Source organism: Bombus vancouverensis, chromosome 8, assembly GCF_051014615.1.
Source record: "Bombus vancouverensis nearcticus chromosome 8, iyBomVanc1_principal, whole genome shotgun sequence".
Lineage (NCBI taxonomy): Eukaryota > Metazoa > Arthropoda > Insecta > Hymenoptera > Apidae > Bombus > Bombus vancouverensis.
This window is the reverse complement of record NC_134918.1, coordinates 8,128,120-8,150,028: the sequence shown is the minus strand read 5'-3', so window position 1 is coordinate 8,150,028 and position 21,909 is coordinate 8,128,120. Positions and strand designations below refer to the sequence as shown.

At 34.9% G+C, this 21,909-nt stretch overlaps 1 protein-coding gene and 1 long non-coding RNA gene across 5 annotated transcripts in view; one reads left to right on the top strand and one right to left on the bottom strand.

The window, feature by feature from the left end:
* LOC117162775 (acyl-CoA Delta-9 desaturase) overlaps positions 1 to 20,296 on the top strand; it is a 26,801-nt gene extending 6,505 nt beyond the window's left edge. For 2 of the 4 annotated variants that reach the window (XM_033344722.2, XM_033344721.2), the window contains exons 2-7: positions 12,367 to 12,632; positions 14,427 to 14,557; positions 14,998 to 15,203; positions 15,879 to 16,061; positions 16,491 to 16,727; positions 17,073 to 20,296. In XM_033344722.2, coding sequence (XP_033200613.1) covers positions 12,377 to 12,632; positions 14,427 to 14,557; positions 14,998 to 15,203; positions 15,879 to 16,061; positions 16,491 to 16,727; positions 17,073 to 17,193 — 1,134 coding nt within the window. In that variant the 5' untranslated portion in view covers positions 12,367 to 12,376 and the 3' untranslated portion in view covers positions 17,194 to 20,296. Of the gene's footprint in view, positions 1 to 2,294; positions 2,456 to 7,505; positions 7,612 to 12,366; positions 12,633 to 14,426; positions 14,558 to 14,997; positions 15,204 to 15,878; positions 16,062 to 16,490; positions 16,728 to 17,072 lie in introns of those variants that run through there. The other 2 variants (XM_033344720.2, XM_076620912.1) reach the window with 2 other exon arrangements.
* LOC143303064 (uncharacterized) lies at positions 19,203 to 21,909 on the bottom strand. Its single transcript, XR_013059059.1, has 2 exons — positions 21,467 to 21,909; positions 19,203 to 21,394 (listed from the first exon to the last, which is right to left on the bottom strand). It is a non-coding gene; the product is annotated as an uncharacterized LOC143303064 (long non-coding RNA).

Below are 21,909 nucleotides of genomic sequence, written 5' to 3'. Positions count from 1 at the left end.
ATTCTTCGGTCTCCTTCTCGTCCTCGATACTTCCTTTCTTTCGTCGTGGCAAGCATGTTTTGCCTGTAGATATTTACATCTTCTAAATTTCTAAGAACAGAGGGAATTGGGACACGAGAGAAAAAAAAAAACAAGGAAACGAACGAAAATCAGTGGGACAGGTCGCTAAGAAACTTACGACGTACTGATTACACGTTTGCTCGAGCTTCGTGCACTTACTGCACTTATGTCAGAGAATTGAACTACGTTCCCGTTCTTATATTACAAAGATGCATTTATAACCTAAGCTTTTTTCTGGGTTTCTATGAATTTACAGTTAGGTGGCAACAGTAAATCAAATGATTCGAATTTTTTACTCCTTTACTTGGAATGGATAATTTAGCATAATTTTTATGTACTGTATGGCCCACTCAGAAACTAGATTCCATCAATTTTCGTCAACTCAAGATAAATACACGCGTACATACATGTTTGTTATTTCTTTCAAATTTATCTTTCATAGTCCTCCCTCTCTGTGGTACATGAATATGAATTAATACGATGCCTTAGAACGTATACGTCATAACGTATAGAATATAATTTTTTTATTTCCAATAAAAATTATATTATACTATGACATATATATTATTATTATTTCAATATTTACAATATACGGACTAAAAAATAATCGATGCTAATATATGTATTATACGATATCGTTCGAATGATTAATTGGAAGTTAATTGATCTTTAAATCAGTCGAGCGGCTTTCCGCAGAACATAAATCATATATTATATTCACCGTGTTTTCATTAGATTCTCTACATGGAGTAATACTATTAGTAGCCACGGAACAAGGAAGGAAATTTTTCGTTTTGTGGAAAACATCTTTTCTTTATTTTTCAAATACTCGTCTAAATAATGCTTGGTCTTCCTTAAGGAGCTAATTTAAGTGTTAATTTTAAACCTCGGCCGACAGTGTCAAAGCTCTTTGAACGGTCCCTTTATTTATCGTGGTCAAATTGATTTAATACCGTCGAACAGTGTTACATTCATCTCATACGTGTCTCGAATAGACATGCAAATTGTCACGGTAACGAGACGAAATTTTTTTTTTGTATGAACGCTTCGCCTTGAACGTCAGCCGAGGATTTCCTTTATTCGGTTCACGACACCGGACGAATATTACTCAATGTCCCTTTAAGCCTCTTTCGTCTGCTATTTCGCGTTTGACCGTTTAAACTGAAAGACAGCGACGTTCAAACGAAACGATAGAAATGCCGATTTTACATCCTTTTATTCGGTTCTTTCTTCTTTGACATTTTCCACGTCGATGAGCAGATGAAAGCGAAATGAAGCTATAAATATGTCGTTTTGCGCGAGACCAACTCTCCAGTAAACACTGTAGGATTTCCAATGATTTCTGTCCAACCTACATTTTATTGAATTTTTCAAACAATTTGAAGATATTTATAACGCACTTAGAATCGCAATCCAACGGCAAGAACAACGTTCAAATCGGCCGTTTCGAAAATAGGAAATTAGAAATAGCCACCGAAAAAGGCTACCTTAATACAATCTGTTCTTCCAACGTAACATGAAACTTGATTCAAACTATTCTCGAATCTCTTATGGAGATTTCACGTAAGCTATGCCAAAGAACGATTTCCAATTACGTTTATCGTAATCCAAATTCAGCCGAAAAAGGAATTCCAGTTTATCTAAAAAGAGTATCTTCTAAACTACGCTGGAACTGAAGTACGAATTATCCGACGTAATTCACGATTCAACTGGAACCTACCGCAGAAACGAACACTGTAGTCGAAGTTATTCGAAACTTTCTTTTTAAACTACACTGCACTACTAAACTACAAAATACCAAATTACAAACTACCTTTAAACTACAAAATACCAAAATAAAATCGGACCTATTCTAAAAATTCTTAAATAAATAAATAAAAAAAAATAATAATAATAAGTCCAAAATATTTTTCTTCTTCACTCGCAGACTGCAAGTCCAAGCGAATCGCTTCATTGGCTCTACACTTGTCGAAACAGTACAGTTCGATGTACATCGAGTGCCGTTCGTCGAATCTCTTTCCAACTTTGAAGACCATCGATATCTCTCGCAACAAAGAGTCTGCGCGTACCATTCAAATCATTTCCTATATTTCGCTACTTCACTACACCGACTAATACTTCATTAAACGGCACCGTTTCCTATCGGAACATTCTTTCCCATGTCCAGATCGCACCGACATACCGATCGTGTGGGGGATTTCGTCGACGTGGTTTTATGGGTCGTCGCGGAGTTGATAAGTGGGACATACGCTCTTGCATCTCCGTATTTCGTAGTGAACTCGCCATCAGGTCGGATCATCAGCAGCCTAGGTGACTACTTCGGAACAGGTCCTTAGAGCAACATCGTGTCCAAAGGGATTCTATCATTCGGGGGAACTAGCGACGAGCGACAACAGTAAGTCGTTGTTATCCTTCGAGACTTTGAATTTCGTTCGAGCAACGTTTAGCAAATTGTTCGATATATATCGGAATTCTGGATATATATAGGATTTTTAGTTGGCATTTCAATGGTGTCAACTTTTTCGGCAAATTTTTATTTTAACTTACGTTCTAAGTTTGATTCGTTGGTGGGAAAGAGAGTTGAACAGGTTGGTTGGCAAATTTATCGACTGTTTGGATAAACAGGAGCATAGATTTGTATTTTTATTTTTACTCAAATTTCGAGCTTTCTCCTTCGAGCTTACCTCGTGCACGAAGAATTCGATACAGCCTGCTTGGGTTTCGTGTGAAGAAACGTTTGACGGTATCGAAGGGCGAGAATGGAGAATTTTGACGAACTGCGATGATAGGGTTTTTAAATTTTGGGTTACCAAAGGATAGGAACAGAACGGAAACTTTTATAAACGAGGGTCGAGTATTATTGTGGTTTAGATTCGGATGATACGAAACAGTGATTTTAAGTTAGATGATTTAACGATAGAATTGCGCGATTTTTATGAATCTGCTGTGTAACAAGCGTAGCTTGCTAATTCGCATGTCGATGCAGAATTGAAGTATGGAATTTCGAGTAAAATTCTTATACAGTGACGATTGCACGACACAAATTTTATTCGAGTGAACGTGAAAAAATGAATTTTTTAAGATACAAGGATTATGTGGAATAAAAATTGCGCTTTACATAAATAAAAATAAATATAAAATATAAGTGATATAAATAACAATCGACTGATTCGAATATAAAATTCGTTTTATTTCGAAGCTGTCGTTCAACCGAGGCGGCAAATTTATCAAAGTGTAAAAACAACTTGATCTTCGTGCCACGTAATATCAAAGATGCCTTTTTTATAAATGTTCAAAGATGTCTTTTTAATAAAAGTTGCAACAACGACAAAGTTCGTATTTCCTCGCGATCGGTTTATATTTTCACGAACCAGCAGGTTTCGAATTTCATCGAATCAGGCTTCTAACGTGCTCGTTTCTCGATGGGAAAAGGAAGGTAGGAAGAACGAACAATCGCAGTTAACTTTAGGAAGCAAAATCTATTTCTACTAAAAAAAAAACAGGCTATTTTTAATTACTGAGAGTAAATACGCTTTTCCTATCAAAGTAAATTCATTTTGAAATTTCTCAAATTTCGCATATCCTCGTTGTACGTAACTCTATGTTAAGTGTTCGATGAACTTTAAGATTTTCGATTCCTTTTTTTTTTCTTTTTCAACTCGAGAACATGTGCCGTTCTAAAAATTTACAAGTTCCAGGACCGTAATAGTAATCCATAACATGAATTATTTATAAGGAATTGTGAGATTCAAAAGATGAAATCCTCGTTTTCAATTCCCCGAAATTTCCTTTATTTGTGTAACATGTACGTTCGGGATTTATCCTATTGGAAGGAAACCACGATTCTCTCGAAATCGATTTACATCGATTTTCTCAGCTGAATCATACATTTTCAAATATAATCAATTTTAAAATTCATAAACGAAACAACATAACATCAAACGAAAGAATATTGTTTGTTTCGTCGGAAGAGTCACGTGCATTTGATTAAATGATTTTATGACAACGTTTTTAACACGCATGCAAATAGATAGAGCACGTGAACGCAGAAGAAATATTCTTGAAATGTTCGTTCGTATTGTCATACGTGTCAGGACGTTCAGTTCAGTCATCGTCTCGATGAGTTTCGCCAACGTCCATCAGTCGGAATTGATAAGAAACTGGGAAAACGGGTCTCTGTAACACAGCTTCCTGACACTTTATCATTGTATAACTTTCTAGGGGAAAATCGGAACATCAGAAACGTTTCAAGAAAGGACTCACCACAGAGAAAAATGTTAAGGAGAGGTTTATTGACAGTAAATAATTAAATCCCTAGGGATGGATTTGTCTTACAGTTCTTTACACTTATCCGTCCACATCTGTTTGCATTTGAAATGATTACACACTGATCTAGCGGTAGAGTTTAGTGACATGAATCTAGAAATATGAAAATCCAGAATCTAGAAAAAACCGAGTAAAACCGCGATAGAGGAATCTGCATTGTAGGAGAATTTTCTTCGAAATTGGAAAATTGAATGTTTCTTAGTTAATTTCGTTTAGCGTAATTCAATTCGATTTCATTGGCTTCGTAATTTATTCGATGTACAACGTAGTTAGCGTCTGTATAGCTTGTGACATGATATTCGAAGGGTTCGTAAGAAAGGTATTGGTATAATAATATTTTCAGAACTATAACAGACAAAGTTTTATAATATTAGAGAAGTGAATTTATGTTTTTGTAATTGGCGTCTATGTAATTAACGCGTATTGGAATTTCATAGGAGAAGCGAAAATATGGCATTATGTCGTTTTGCAGTTTTATTTATTCGAATTTTGATTTGTTTGTTAATACATATTAATTGAAAAGATTTTTGAGAATGGAATCGTATAGAGAAGCATACTCGAATGTAAAAATTCAAAACTCATCCATTCAAATCATAACACATTCTCATTCAGGTTGAGGTTTCTATAAACGTGTATTATATGATTCTGGTCACTGTACTTCTTTTCTTCTAAATGAAATCCATATTAATATTTTGTTCTAAACTCGTTTTCAATGCTACGATATCTTTATAACATCTTCTTAGCAGTAAACAAAATTTGTTGTGCGTTATGCGTATCATTACGTTACTATCACGTTATTATCACGTGATAAAATTATTTATTAATCGAATTGACACTAGAACGAAATTAACATTAAAAAATATATCTATATTATTTTGTTATAGTTATATCCAAATCTTAGGTACTTCGTCTATTCGTTTTTTCCGCTATGTTACTGCAAAATTTATTAATTTTAATTGTAATATCTTCGACATCTATTTTCAAAGAAATTGATTTAAATTCGAAGAAAGACATTCTTCCTTATTTTTTTCTCTTCTTAGACTCAAAATATCGAGACTTTTCCCTGCAGATTTCTGAACGAATCCGTTTCGTTTCGGGGCATATATAACTACGGCATACTTTTCTCAGTGTCTGCTTACTAGACTGGAATCGAATCGTCGTTGAAGATCCGCAACACAGAAGCGAGGTCATTTGCAATTTTGATATCGAGTCTTCGCCGCGCAGAATCGTATCACGATTTTCCTTATCCGCTGTTTTTAATTCGAACAACTTTCGTTTCATATCCTCGGTGTTGTTTGTCCAATCAAATTGATCAATATCAAAACTCCGAACGTAACCATTTCATCTATTTCCATGTTTGTCTTTCTCGTCGTTTCACTATTTTACCTCTGGACGCCTGATGCTCAATCGTTTTTTATGTTTTATTATTAGCGTGGATCACATTTTTAACAAATTAATTTATATTCTTCTTTCAGCAAGATCATTTTGATATTTCTTTAGGAAGATATTGAAAATCATGATTTATTTGTGATTTGATGTTTGTGAACCACATACGGAATTTTATATAAAACACGTTTGTTATTTGACCTTTTGAAAAATAGTTAGAAACAAATTTAGACAACGATGTCAGATATAAACTTTACAAATATAATAATTAAATATAATAATTAATAATTAAGTAAAATAAACTAGTTCAAGTATATGGAATGTTGGTTGATGAGATTCTAACGAAGATCAAAATATCGATAGCAGATGAGTAGTTGGCGGACAAAACTTAGGTGTATAAAGAACGTGCAAATGTTCATAAGCGACTCATGAAAAATAAATTATATTATTTCAATGATAACCGTATAATATTTTTAACAACAATAACATTCGTAGAGCCGTGCAACATTGTGTGCAAATATATTAAATATATTCAAATGAAATACGATGCTATGAATAATTATTAGAAAATGTGCAAGTCCATAATGGATTTTGAGGTAAATATGGGAATATATTATGGGCAAGTATTGTATGGTTATTTAAAAGGAAAAACTCGATTTAATTAATTAATATTTTCCACTTTGATTCAATGCAAAACAGCGATGAAATATGATATTCTATCAAAAAGATTGGTGATATATTAATTGTTTGGTACGTTGAAAAATTGGTCGTTTAATGCTAGAATTGATTTTTTTAGGCCATACGAGTATTAACGACGAAACTGTTATTTTTATACAGAGTGGTTGGTAACTAGTGGTACAAACGGAAAGGGGGTGATTCTACGCGAAAAAAGAAATCGAAAATATGGAATAAAAATTTTTCGTTTGAGGCTTTGTTTTGGAGAAAATCGACTTTGAATTTTCGCTCGGTACGCGTGCGAAAAATTAAAAAAAATTTTTATTCTATATTTTCGACTTCTTTTTTCGCGTAGAATCACCCCCTTTCCGTTTGTACCACCAGTTACCAACCACCCTGTATAACGTTATTAGCAGAAGATGAAACTGAACTTTTGATTGATGCGAACGACAACGACAAAAGTGTCGCGTGTCTCTTGCGAATTGTCGGCAGCGCGTGGTCACTCTTAACGTCACAAACCCGTGAAAGTTACGGGCTTCATATTTTCAAATATAACATTGCAAGTAGTACGAATACACAATATCGAATGTACAATACAATAAATGTCAGATATATATAGATATATGAGATATACTGCCAAGTGAAAAAATGATGCATTTTAGGAATTTAATTTCTATTATTATTCGACTACTTTTACCAAAAGGAGATCCAATAGAATACTCTTCGTTATCATTTAGAAGAATGACCCTATCACTCTTCAACAATTTTTTTCCATTTCAAGCTATTTTTGTTCATTTCGCATGATAATCTGCTTACAAATCAAATCTATTATTTTCACGGTAAGTTGCGTTAATTATTGCTAGACAATCGCGCGTAACGAATACTTTCAGCATCTCCACGTTTCTGTAGCATTCTATAAAAAGTTATTCCATTCTTATCCTTTTCGAAACTTATCCGTCTCTGTTCCGTTTCGAGATCGTCTGTCGCCAATCAGAAACAAATACTTGGTCGCCTGCAGATTCCTTCGGTGCACCATCGTGGATTGCCGTAATTACGCCTCCCATCTGACGTAATTTAAACATCTGACGATTGCGACAGGATGACTGCGAGACAGTACAAAGGAGAATTCGGTGGAGCAATGAGAAGATACTCGCTCGTTTCGCGGTTTGTATTGTCTACGACCTCGTTGGTGAAAGCTTTGGCCACGAGCTCATTCCCCGATTACACTATCTTTTCATTTTGCTTTTCATAGAAATCGGTTCGAAAAATTCGCGAACTTTTGTCGACGATGTTTCCGAGTGAATTCGTGCCTTTGGATTCCACAAAGTTTTGGAATATCGAAAGCTTGCAAAATTTTCCAGCATCTCAAACTTGTGCAAGTTTTCAAAGTTGTCCAAGTTTGGAATCCCAGACAATATTCGAAAGTGTCGAAGAATGTCTTTTTACGTGGAGAAAGGAGGCGAGAATGAACGATGGTGATGTTGTGCGCGTGATTGGTTATGGTCAAATTGAATGGTCGAGATTCTAACGACGAGAGGCTTTATTTTTTTAAAGAAAGTATCGTAGATTTTACGAGTTTACCGAGCTCGATCTAGCGTCCACGAGGTGCCAATTTCTATGTAGCGTACAGTGTAGTGCATCGTTCCAAGAGTTTTCTTTCGAAACTTATTAGTGCGTTCTGCGGTTAAAGTATAAATTGTAATACTATAATATTACGTAGAACTAGTTACTAATTACGTATACTATCACTATTGATTTGTTTTACTATAATTATTGCTAAACTGTAATATATTAGAAAAGATAAAAAGTGTGAAACACCAACGATACGATAATACCATTTTTCTTTTATTTCGATACTTGGTAAGATGAGAAACGAGCTGATTACTTAAAGATTATTCATACATTCAACGTTATTTGTTTTCTAACGTTATTATAGCAATCGATGCAGATACATTTCTCCTGGAATACTCATAATACCAACAAATTCATTCTGATTTAAAATCAATATTACAAATTTGTGTAGGAATACCGAAATGAAAATTGCAAGTGGAATTTTCTTTCCATCTCGATTCTCATTTCTTGGCGACAATGAGCTAGAATCTAGATCTAGATGATAGCGAATCAAACGTTTATCGTCGACTTCGTAGTTTTTCTTCGTCGTTTCACCTTTCAACATCGGGCAGTCGTACAATGCTTTCGGTTTGAAAATACGCTGAAGTCTGTGATTTCTTTTTCTTTTTTTAGAGGAATTCGCATTCTAGCATTTGATATCGATCTGCCGATTTGTTCAAGGTCGATTCAAATATCTCGAAACTTAAAGCCACGAGTCCACATTTATATCGCGAGAGTTATTCGTAACGCACTTTGACAATACGTCGAATAAAATTCGAATTCTCTACAGTCAGGATTTTCAATGATTACATTCATAAATAAATTTAAGAGGAAGTGCAGACACTTGGACGTGTAAGTAACATAGTATGAATCAGATCTAATAGATTTAATAGGACTTTGAATTCAATTGGAAATTTAAGTCGCATGGTTCTATTTGTTATATCTGTTTGCACGTATGTGTACATATATAAATATACGAAGAAATTAAAAAGGTACAAAAGGGAATCGATAATTTATAAAATCAAAGTTAGTCGAAACGGAAGTTTATGGGATCGAAGGATACCGGAGCGCATTGACCCAGGTTTCTCAATCGGTTCTTCGACGATTACAAGCAGGTTTCGTTCAACCGTTGACCTGAATATATTTCCATTAAACTGTACTCGCTCGAGATTGATCCTTGTATGTGCATATGATTTCACATTGAAAGTTATGATAGCAACATCGCATTTATCAAATTTCCAAATGATTCTCAAATCGAAAATACATCATTCGCGATACGTCGACATTAATCAACGATGTTAATATTTATCGATATATCTTTTATCGGACACTTGCTATGTTTTTCCTACTGATCCACCTTTTGATTCCAAATGTATATTTAACGTATTTTTGTTCCGACAAATAAGAGAATTTCTAACGTTTAGCATAGGATGGAAGTAAGAAGTCAGGAATGTGAATAACAATTGCAGCATATTTTCCCAAAATTACAGATATTTTGAAATTATTTTCTTTGCACTGATTCTCAGAAACAGGCAAGAAGATATTGACACGTGCCCAATATCTTCTTTTCTTTCCAAACATCGACCTGCTCGCCTTCGCGACGTTCCTGTTTCCGGTAATCTCTCCAAACGTATTAATAGCCCTCGGAGAGCTAACCAGGCGATTTCGAAATCGCCATTCATCTCCTTTTCAAACGGCACCGCGCGTACCAATGTCAAAGATGGATCTGAAAAAGGCAACGAGTCACAACTGGCACGTGATCAACAGCGATTTCAATATCGCTCATTAGCGTTCCTTGAAAGAAAGCTTGCTTTCTTGCGACAAATTGTCATCCCCGTTGTTATTCTAATTATTATCCCATTATCATCGATAATACGTCGAACACACTAACGAAACAATGATTTCCTCGCGTCGGCGAGGTCGCGTGAAACACAGGAGACAGGGTAGAATACTTTCTGGGGATCGATAATGACTTCAAACGCGCCATTGACCTCCTTTATGCAGAACCTGTTCTCAGCTCGAGACTCCATTTCTTTTCTTCCTGCTTTTTCCCTCTCCTGCGTTCTACGAATCTTGATCTTTGCTCGTCACTCGGCCCCTTTCTCTGCGAATACTCCCTTCCGGATACGCAGCATGTACCGTTCATTTCGAATTCTATCGTCGAGCACTTTTACTAGGACGACCATTCGTTACACACGGTCCAAACCCTGAACAACGTCTTTAACTTTCACGTAATTGGTGGATAGTTAAGGAAATCCGATGAAAGATTAGCGATACGTTTAGATTGATTTTTTCAGTTTCTACTTCTTTTTTGGTTCTTTCTTTTTTTTCTTCCCCCCCCCCCTTGTTTTGTTAGAATCAGTTAGTAAGTCGTTTCTTGCCCAGTTTTTCAGGTCTTCGTACGAGCGATTGTTAAGCCTATGTCTTTTCTGGTGCGAAGGATTTGCATGTTGAAATATTATAAACGAATGATTGGAAAGTCTGATTAAAGTTTTAAATATTCTGTGGCGTATAACGACTAGAAACTATTATGAATAGTATCTCACTTTACTTGAATATTTCATATATTCTCACGTACTTTACGTATTCTAAACATTTTTGCATACGTCAAACTTTTATGAATGCGCAAATATCTACAGTATAAGAATAACAGTCCCGAAAATTTATGCGTTTGTATATTTTATATTTTACACGGAAGCGACGGAACTTGAATGGAAATTTTCTTCACACTTGACATATGATAATGATCGATAAACCTTCCCTGTTTGATATTTTTCTATGAATCGAATTCCATGTAAGGAAGAAGAATGTAAGAAGATGAGGCGAGAGTTCATGAGAAAAAAATTTCATTCGAATACTTAAATCTTTTTTGAATTTTATTCTTATTTCTACTTGATACTGCTTAATTGAAGATGTAATAACGCGATTCGAGGAGAGATCTGCTACTAAATTGAGCGACTGGTAAACTTGTCTCAGTTTTCAGATGTATAATCGACCAATTACAAATGATCGAAGATCTAGTCCAGTGGTAGATCGTTTAATCTCATTTCAATGATGTGCAATAACGTTTTCAACAATATAATCCACCCGTGTCAACCAGAAAATTGTAGTTCGAGAAAATATTTCCGAAAGTTAACACTTTTAATCGGATAATCTAATGTCAACTGAAAATTAAACCAAAAAAAAGACGAAATGCTTCAAATTGCGCCATCTAAAATTGAAAATATTCTGAAAGTTCAATTTCAAGAACAAACTACTCCTCTTTTTCCTTCCAGATAAAAGAAAGAAGCGAAAATAAAAGGTCATGTATATCGTTCGAGAGACACTGAAAAAAACGTGGAATGTACCTAAAGTACAATTTTGGACACACGTTAGAAATTAATCTGGCAGTCACAATAAAGTGCGAACTTTCACGCGTCTAAAAACGCGTCGCAAGTGGAACGAGACTCGCTTCGCGGTTTTGCGTTTTTTGAAAGTGTTTATTACTAGGTCACTGGGTCTCGATTCTGAAGACGTTTTGTCGCAACCAGTAAAGACCACGCGTTTCCAAACGATTCGCCCTTGATCGATACCTGATCGATAATTGAACCAAGAAAACCATCCTCTCGTTAAATCGCCTTAAGTGACTCGTGTAAAACCTACCTAGTCCACCTGTTAGAACATCTTATTTTTCCTTATAAGTAGTCGATCGTACTTATAATTATTGGTCATTAGAGCGATTTAGCAGAGTATTTTCAGTCTTTCGAAACTCCGGATTCGCTCACTTACTATGATCAATGATGTTCACGTTTAGATATTTGTTTAAAAAATTGATTTAATAAAACTGGAAAGTATTACACAATATTATTATATTATCGAATCTAAATATTAGTATATTAATATTAATATATCGAATCTAAAAAGTAGGCTGTAGAAAACTTTGAATGTATTTGGATAGTTGGAAGATTTGGAGTATTTAGTATTGAAACGTTGGAACATTTTCATTAACCAGAATCCTGGAGAATATCGAATTTCTGAATTGCTTTCCGTTGTTTACAGTATACCGGCGAGGTTTTTGGTTTAATAGACATCTTGATTGAACGTAGTTCAAGAAAATTCTCGAACTGAATTTCCAGTCTTCCGAAGCTATAAAAATATTATTTAGCTGTTACGAAGGGTTTTCTAGATCGTAAAATAATAACGTAAAATATATACAGTAATACAGGACACTCTGATCGTTCGTCGATGAAAGATTTCTTTTGTTTTGAACGAACCTGTATATGTTATCGATGATACGCGAGACGTTACAGAAACCGATATCTGTTTCAGATTGTTCAAGATGGCACCAAACTTGTTTGGTACATCGGCCACGTTGTATTTGGAGGCATCTCAGCAAAATATTCATCAAGAGAAATCGACGACAGAGAAGACGAACAATCAGGAATTGCTGGTCGAAAAGTCATCGAATACCGAGTCGAGCTATGAATGGAAAATCGTTTGGAGAAACGTGATTGCATTCACCTATCTTCACATTGGAGCTATCTATGGATTATACCTTGCCTTTACTTCAGCAAAATACCAGACGACTATATGGCGTAAGTATAAATTGTTCGATGAAACGTGCATGTAGTTTAGGAAGAAAATTGAGAAGAAAAGATGACTCTTTCTAAATTTAACTTTTTTTTTTTTAAATACAATCTATTTATAGGTGATATTGTTAATCGTTGGGCGAATGGAAAAGAAAAGAAAGAAAAAGATCGAAAGTTAATGACTGGAATTCTTACAACTAGAATTTCAATTTCAACTCAAATACACAGAAGAAACACGAGAAACGTCATTCTTTCGCTATCCTGAAATTGGTATTGCGCATCACGTGCTTCGTATTCGATCGGTTACAAAAATGATCATCTTGCCTGACTAGACGATATTCTTCTTCTTCTCTCCGCTATCATGTTTATACGATGCGATTACAGTTATTAATAACAGCCGCGCATAACTGGGTCGAATATAGAAACTTTGAAGATAGAAATCTTAAGAACGCATGACCTCGAATACCCGTGGTTGCAACTTTGAAAAAGCTATCTAAGTCTAAGTCGCCAACGCCAAAGACGTAAATGCTACGCAACATTTTACAGAAGATCCTATTACAATGAAGATCTTCGACAGCAACATTTCACTTTCTTGTTGGTAGAAATCGATGGGATGAAAGCGTGATCGTGAACTGCGTTAGAGTCCTGTACATCTGGTTGCATTTTAAACTATTCTGTTCTGATTGTTTTATTGTGAACGAAGTTCATTGTGAACGAAGGAATCACGTGTCTATACAATTGTTATTATTATTGGTATTATTATTAAGCTTTTTTATAAGTTCAGGGATTTTTAAATTGCAATAAAGTAATATACAATCAATATTTTGATGGGTATTGGATATGAGAAAATATTTGATCTAGTCTGGCGTGATTTTCGGATTGAAAATTATTTGCAGCTTAGGAAATGATTTTTCGTATTTAGTTGTATGTATTTGAATTGAATGAAATTTCGTGTTAGAGATTTTGTCTCTACATAGAGTAGAAGGGGAAGAAAGTAGAGGGAAATTAATGTAGAATGGGACAGAACAGTAGCGGAATGAAATGAGATGTACTGGCGTAAATAGAGTAAAGCGTAGCGAAAGTAAGTAGAACAGGGGAAGGTAGAACACGACAAAAGTTAAAGTAGGATAGGATAGAGCAGAGTCAAGTACAATAAGATTTTCGTGAAATCAAATACAACATGTTAACGAGAAACAAAGTGTAATTAAAGGAGAAGAGGCTAGAACAGAAATAAACAGGAAAAGAATCACATAAATAGACTAATCAAATAATGTAAATAGGATATATTATGTTAGAGTAGAATGAGTTAGAGTAGAATCAGACAGATGGTGTATATAGATTATAGTAGAATTAAGTGGAACAAGATAGAGTAAGTTACTGTGGAATAATTTAAACGAATAGGACAATAAACAACAGAGTATAATAAGGTAAAATAGAGGAAAAATAAAGTTGAGTAGAATGAAATAAAATACCCATTAATAAGGTTAAGTAGAGGACAGCAAGATGAAACACAATAAGGTAGGAAATGTTGATATCATGATGTAACATAAAACGAAGGTTAATAAGAAAGAAAGTAGAGTAGAATGAAGGTAATCAAGTATAATTCAAGCAGTAGAACGAAATAGAGAAACAAAATATAGTATAATGGGGACGAAAATAGGTCAAGTTTAAACAATGTAAAATATACAAAAATATATATGATATAAAGTAATATGCATAGTTGAATTCTAATGAAATATAATATAATATAGATGTAATGTAGGGGAATAAAATGAAATAAATGAACTGTAATACTTTCAGTTTTGAGCCTGATAGCACTTGGAGGGATGGGTGTCACAGCTGGTGCCCATAGACTTTGGGCCCACAGAACGTACAAAGCGAAGTGGCCCATGCGTTTCCTATTGATGATCCTGCAGACAATTGCCTTCCAAGTGAGTTTTTATTTCCCTGCTTTCTCTCCTTTATGAGAAATTAAAAAATTAAAACGTAAGTACTTAAAATGTACGAGGCATCGTTATGATATTTAGAGAATGAAAAAAATCTTCATATTTAAATTATTTACTTCTTTAATACTGTTCATAAAACATGGATTTACATAAAAATTCGCATTCTAATTACCACGTTCGTATACGAATTGATTCTATATTTCTTTTCATCCTTGATGGTTGATGTTTCGTAAATCCTGTCATATCGTTCGTAGAAAAATAATTCTAAGATTCGAAATATCTTTTGTGTATCGAGATCATGACCAGGCTTCTTGTATCTCTGAGAATAATTTTACATCGCGTTTTCATTACAACATGTTCCAATAATTCCCTCAACAATATTACTAGAAATCAGAACGTTTGAAAACTTCAACATTGCTTCGTAGAATCACATTTACGAATGGGTGAGAGATCACAGAGTTCATCACAAATTCACGGACACCAACGCAGATCCGCATAACGCAAAACGAGGATTCTTCTTCTCGCACGTAGGCTGGCTTCTAGTTCGAAAGCACCCGGATGTGTTGAAGAAAGGTGCCACAGTTGACATGAGCGATCTCGAAAACGACCCCATCGTCGTTTGGCAAAGAAGGTGAAGAATGACTACGAATTATAATTTTTCATTTCTAATAACAATCATCCAGCAAGGAGTGAAAAGAGATCTTAAAGTTGAGCCTTGAAAAATTATATTTTCTGGAATATTCTCGACAAGGAAAGCTAATTTTCATTTAGAATGGTTGTTACTAAAAATGGGAGGTTGAGCCTTGAAAAATTATATTTTCTGGAATATTCTCGACAAGGAAAGCTAATTTTTATTTAGAATGGTTGTTACTAAAAATGGTAAGTGCAGTGTCCACTCAAAGAAAGTAAAAAAGAAAAAAAGCACACGTTAAAATTTGAGTCGTTTATTTGCTGATTTTCTTTACTAAAACATTTTCATATTTAGTGTTTGAGAAATATTTGCTAGCACACAAAGAAATAAAACTAAGTTAAACTTTTTTACTTTTAGTGATCTTTAAAATCAGGATTCTATTACTCATCGCGATGATTTTATGAGGATAAAAATAAATTCCATTAAATTGTAGAAAATATTTGTTAAATCTGTAAAGTAATCGTAATGGAGGACTTGCTCCTAGTGGTGTTAAGTATCGCGTAACAAGCCAACTGGTTTCTAATGAAAGTAGCTCTTGATGCGTGTCAAAAACACAAACGAAAACTGTTTACGACACGGGATGTGCCTTGAACCTTTTTCTTTGACGTTTTACAGGCTGTATCTTTTACTGGTGCCAACATTATGCTTCGTGCTTCCCGTGTGGGTGCCCTGTTATCTCTGGAAAGAGACGTTATTTAATTCCTGGTACAGCACTCTAACTAGATACACACTGAGCTTGAACGGAACATGGCTGGTGAACTCTGCGGCTCATATCTGGGGCGCTAAACCTTATGACAAGTAAGCGATTAATTTACTTGTATTTCTAACAATTTTTTATCTTTTTGGGTAACGATCAATAGTAATTGTATTATAATACTTAATTAAATTAAAAATCAGAAGGACTTGATTTACTGATATTAAATTATATTATAAATATATTAATTTATATATATATATATAAATATTAATTATATTAAATTAAAGTATATTAAATTATATTGTAAATTTGCAGTTGTACATTAAATTGATTTCTAATTATTTTATTACAATTATCACAGTTTATACAATTTTGTAACGTTGCATTGAAAACTTTTCAAAATCATTATAGGCAATAGATATGATTCTATGAAATTCTAAATCGAATTAAACGGGGTTGTATAAATTTCCAGGGTTATTACAGGAAATACGATTTATAAATTGTTCAAAGCATTACTTTATAAATTTCAGGAATATTGGTCCGACCGAAAATAAAAGCGTAGCCATAGTGGCATTCGGTGAGGGGTGGCACAATTACCACCATGTGTTCCCGTGGGACTATAAAGCCGCCGAACTCGGCGACTATAAGGTCAACATCACTACCGCATTTATCGATTTCTGTGCTCGGTTGGGTTTGGCGTATGACATGAAAACTGTCCCCGTGGAGGCGATTAAAAGACGAGCGATCAGAACTGGCGATGGAACTAAGTACCGAAATTACCGTTATTAATATCTTAAAACAGAGAATCTCGTCGAACTGCAAAATTTCGATTTTTCCAATCACAATTCTCCAAATTTTCTATATTTTTAAATATTTTTCATTAAATCGAGGCAAATATAGATCAAGAAGATCAAGAATCTCCAAGATCTTTTGATCTTGGAGAAAAAGGAGCGAACTTCGAAAAAGTTTAAAATCAAAAAATTGGAAACAACTCGCCCATTTTTGCATAGTAATTTTTGATACTCCAAAAATATCACGATTCAAGGTTTCGCTTCTTACTGTTTGAAAGATAATATTGATAGGATTTTGAAATCGGAAATTTCAATTTTCAGGTACAATGAACACGACGACTCTCATCATCATATGCATGTGGACATGAAATGGGGCTGGGGTGACGCGGATATGAAGCCGGAGGAAATCCAGGAGGTCGAAATCATTAATAAGAGCAACTAAATGATCATTTGTGCTAGATATCGCTAATCAACACGCGATCAACCGTTCACTACGTCAATTAATATTCGTTATATGTTATCAGTGGTCTATGGTTATCGTTCCTCTGTGAAGAGATCGGCTGCTTAATCGAAATTGTTTCATTTAAAATAAGCTCCAGAAATCCAGCAAACTGAAACGTAGGCAAACAAACAATTCGACACAGACGACGCACGGCAATATAATTTCCGTCATAATTAGCTAGCGCGAAACATATTAGGAAAAAAAATAAATTAACAAGAAAGGAATTAAACTGTAGATTTTTATGCATTTATATAAAACTTGATTCTAACAGGTAGAACAATTCTGTATTGCGGTTCTATCTCTATTTAAATCTATTTATAAAAAGATATAAATTTGCATAAAAATCCGCTGTTTAAATGATACAAATAAAAAGACAGACGAAAGGAATGAAAACGAAAAAGGATAAAAAAATAAATTTTACGAATCTCTTGACAGCAGTCAACTGTTAGTTAGTCAACGGAATCGGACTACATTCGTGGCCTTTGTGTCGCGATAGTCCGAAGCGTCGCGAGCCTTTTATTTTTCGTACTTTCGAGCGTTCCTTAGATACTTCGATCCGGAGAATCGGGCGTATGGTAGTTGAACAATTGATCGGTTGATCACATCGATTCTATGTTATACAATGTTTGTTATACAACACGGTGGATCGTGGTGTTTTTCAAGCCGCATAGATTTATCGTAACCAAAGTAACCAAGTAAACTGTATATCGATTGATCGACTAGTTCTTGGACCCACAGACGGAAAAGACACTTTACGCGTTGGAGATCGAATCTTGACGATGGTTAATCGCCTGGGATCACGTAAGACTTCCTCTCTCGTTCCGTCAACGCAAACAAGTAGAATGAAACGGTCGAAGACAGACGACAGTTACTCTTAGTCGCCTCTCCGAATTTTACGCTTGTAAATTGTTACTATTGCAAACGATACATAGTCTTTCCTGCCACGAATAGCGTAAACGATACGTGTAATAGGGAAACGCGGTTGATCGGTAAAAATTTCATGCAATGCTGCTCGATCGATTCAATTTTGATACACTGATTATTATCGAATCGAGACGAAACTATCAAATGTTACTACACTTATTTTGTTGAATATTTATCACAGAAACTATAATAGGCTTACATATCTAAACTTGGAAATACAGTATATAGGGTCCACTTGTATACGAGCATTTTTAGCTACGATATTTTCTAAAGGACCAGCTATACTTTTTTGTAAAAATACAAACTTACGAATACACGAAAGATTAATTATTCTATAAGGATCACTTCCACTAATATTTTCAAAAATAGAATCACGCACAATCTACGCACACCTGGCACATATTATACGATATCGACGATTTATGAAATTCAGCAACCAGGAATATTCTTCCATTCGAAATTTCCAATCTCGTCAAGTATTTTACTGTATACTATTAATGTAATGCCTTGAATTTTGAAGATTACGCGAAAGGGAGTAATAATCGCAGGATCCCGGGCATCGTGAGCGACGATTCGACGAGAACGATCGATCGTAGACAGGATGGAAGGACTCGGGCTCGATGTTCGTTCGTTGGTCTTCCGTCAAATGTTTCTTGAAGAATTCGGGCCCGAGTTGCTCGCGATCACTTCATCATAGGACATAGCGTCAATTAAATGTACAATTCGATCGTGAGGCGATCGACGGTCGTGGAAACGGTTCGATTCACGAATACGTGTCATACAGTTCGACAATCGTTCCTCAATGACAGACGGATGACAGCGATCAAGTGCGATAATCCAATATCGACCACTTGTCTTAAGAATCCTGTCTTGTCAGAGACTGTCCTGTCGCGCGAATCCATCCCGTAGAATTTGTTAAAAAATATATTACGCGCGAATAATTTGTTAAAAATTATTTGTAGAGTGGCCTGAAAAGGAAGTCGAAGATTTCAGAGATTCTTTGAGAGAATCTTAATCCGTCATGATTTTTTTTTTTTTATATAACCAAGCTTTATTTGATGGAAATGCAGATACCCTTTTTATTTAGAAAATTGAACAGTAGTTAAACGTAAAATCGATAGTATAAAATGTAATTAAATTCGCAATTTAGTAATAAGAATTTTTGAAATTTGATTCACGAGGTTACTCGAAGATCGGCCTGTATACAACGATACGGATACATTCTGCGTGATTGCTAGGCGTTTCTAAATTCTTCGATTTCTTTTGCCAACCTTGTTATCAATCGTGTTTTCCTATAGTTAAAATATGTTTTAAGCTGGAAGAAAAATGCGAAAGAATCGTTTTCGATACGAATGATCATCTCGTAGTAAAATTTAAGAAAAGATCCCTTTATTCGAACGAAAGTGAGATTGGGCCATAAAAATTCGTGAAATCAGGACCGTATCAGGATTAGATCTCCTTGCGCTTGTTTCAGATGGTCGATTCGATTTCGCAAAATACGATTCTAAAACTTCGATAGTTGAATCGAAGGAGAACGAACGCGGTCGTGGGTTTCTTCTCTGTTCAACGCCTGTTATATATTTATTGTCGAGAATACGAAAATCCGTTGCTGGTTATATAATTTATACCGTTCAGTTTGATAGTGATAAAAGAAATATGGGAAAGGGACGAGCAGGTGCGGCTGTAAATTGTTTCTTCCAAATCCTGTCTCGATTACGATTTTGAGCTTCTTTTAATTTATTGCGTTTGTTTGTAAATATGGATTTCTACGACAACAGGACTTTATCTATCTAGTAATCACAGAAATAGTGTCGGCATCTCTAACGCGTTTATTATCTAATCGTGAGTTTCGTAAGCGTTCCTGGACGTTCGTAAACGTCCTTCTGACAAAAGAGGCGTGAAAAGACTAAAAACAATGGTGTATATATTTATTCGCGTAAAGAAGGAAATAGGTTGGCCGTAGTTCGCAAATATTACGAAGTCCTGACAAAGACAGTGTACGTGAATAAATTGATAATTATTTTTAACATATAAAACATATTTATATATAGCTATGTTATACAGAGTGTTATTTATGCTCGATTATTTAAATATTATTAAAAAAAAAATAAGCATCGTATTCGTTTCTCTCTTTAATACCTAGTATATTGTAGTACATAGAGGTTTAGGTTAGACATTTTTTCGCCAATAATATTTTTAGTAAAACAGAATGAACATATAAGACTCTAAATAATTTCTTTATAATAATATACAGAAAAATGTGTCGCGATTAGAGTAGAGAAAAGAGCAGATATCGTAGTACTTAAATTACATATAATTCATTTGACAGACAGTTTTCAAGAGATAGTCAGAAGGAAGGAAACGCTGCAAGTTAACTAAAGAAAAAGAACTGGAAGATCTCACAGAAGAATACTTACGGGTCCAAGGCGCGGAGCGGCGAACATTGTCCGACTCGTAAAGTCTATATTAATGGAAGCAACGCAAAAGAAAAAAAGAAACTCGAAAAAAAAGATATGTTAAAAAATATGAATAGAATGTAGGGGATATAAACACGAGGTTAATTACGAGCGAAAAGGAAACAGTACTGTTTCCGTTGCGTATGTAAGCTTTACTGTGGACAATATTGACAATTTTCAGTGTATTTATAAATAAATTATTGTTATCCGTAGAAATACGCGTGTTCTTTGTCACTGTGCAACGTGTAATATCGGATACCGAATTACGAAAGTCCTCGTTTTTCTACCTATCGATCTAACATACGTTAATTTACGTGCTGTTTTTTACTCTTTTTCCATAAACCTCTTACCGTAACGAATTACATTGTTTCGAATTTAGTTTACACAGAAACCTCTTCACATGCTTAAATACACATGGGATGGTCTAATACTATCGCAATGCTTAGTTTATTTGCTCCACGGATTTCTTATGCAAACTTTTTCCTCGTGTACTCAGTGTTCCCAGTTTGCAAACACGTTTTGTCATAGCATTTGTCTTGAAGATGATCATCATGAAATTTACGCGTGCCGAATTTGCACTTGACGAATTCCTTTGTCCTACTTCGATGAACAGTGAGAAACTGCGACTGAAGACAAGGTAATTAGTCCGTGAAGCGGTGTTAGAAACACGTCGTCTTAATATTCGTTTCACTTATTCCCACTCAACTAGTATTGGTATTGTAGCGTGTCGTATCTCGTTATAAAATTTCAAAATGTTTTTTCTACAAATATCATTCATGAAAGCTTGCTTATAAATTTCTAAATACTTTCGTGTGTCGTTTTACTCTACTTACTCTGTGTTTACATTCCTTCACAGATTCCACGTTCGACTAATTCGATAGAATGTCAGCAACCAAAGAAGGAAACCAAAGAAAAACGCACGATTCGAAATCTTTCCAATTTCCAGCAGAAACTTCTCTATTACGAAACTTTTCAAATGCTTCTGTCCAATTTATTACATTTGCTAATACGTTTATTGTTGAATTTGTTCAAGGATCAACTGCACCGCGAAAGACAAGTAGCTGCGAACAATTTCGATAACGCGGTCAAGGTCGCTGCTTCACCTAATGTAATGCGTAATTCAATCGGGTAGCAGCGTTGATTTTAATTAAGAGCGAGATCTAGTCACGTTTGGAGCCCAAATTAAGAAGAACGTGAAACTGATGAAAATTTCGAGTTTCGTTTAGAGTCACATCAAAAGTCGTAGAGAAAGCGTTCGCCGGAAATCAAAGGTAAT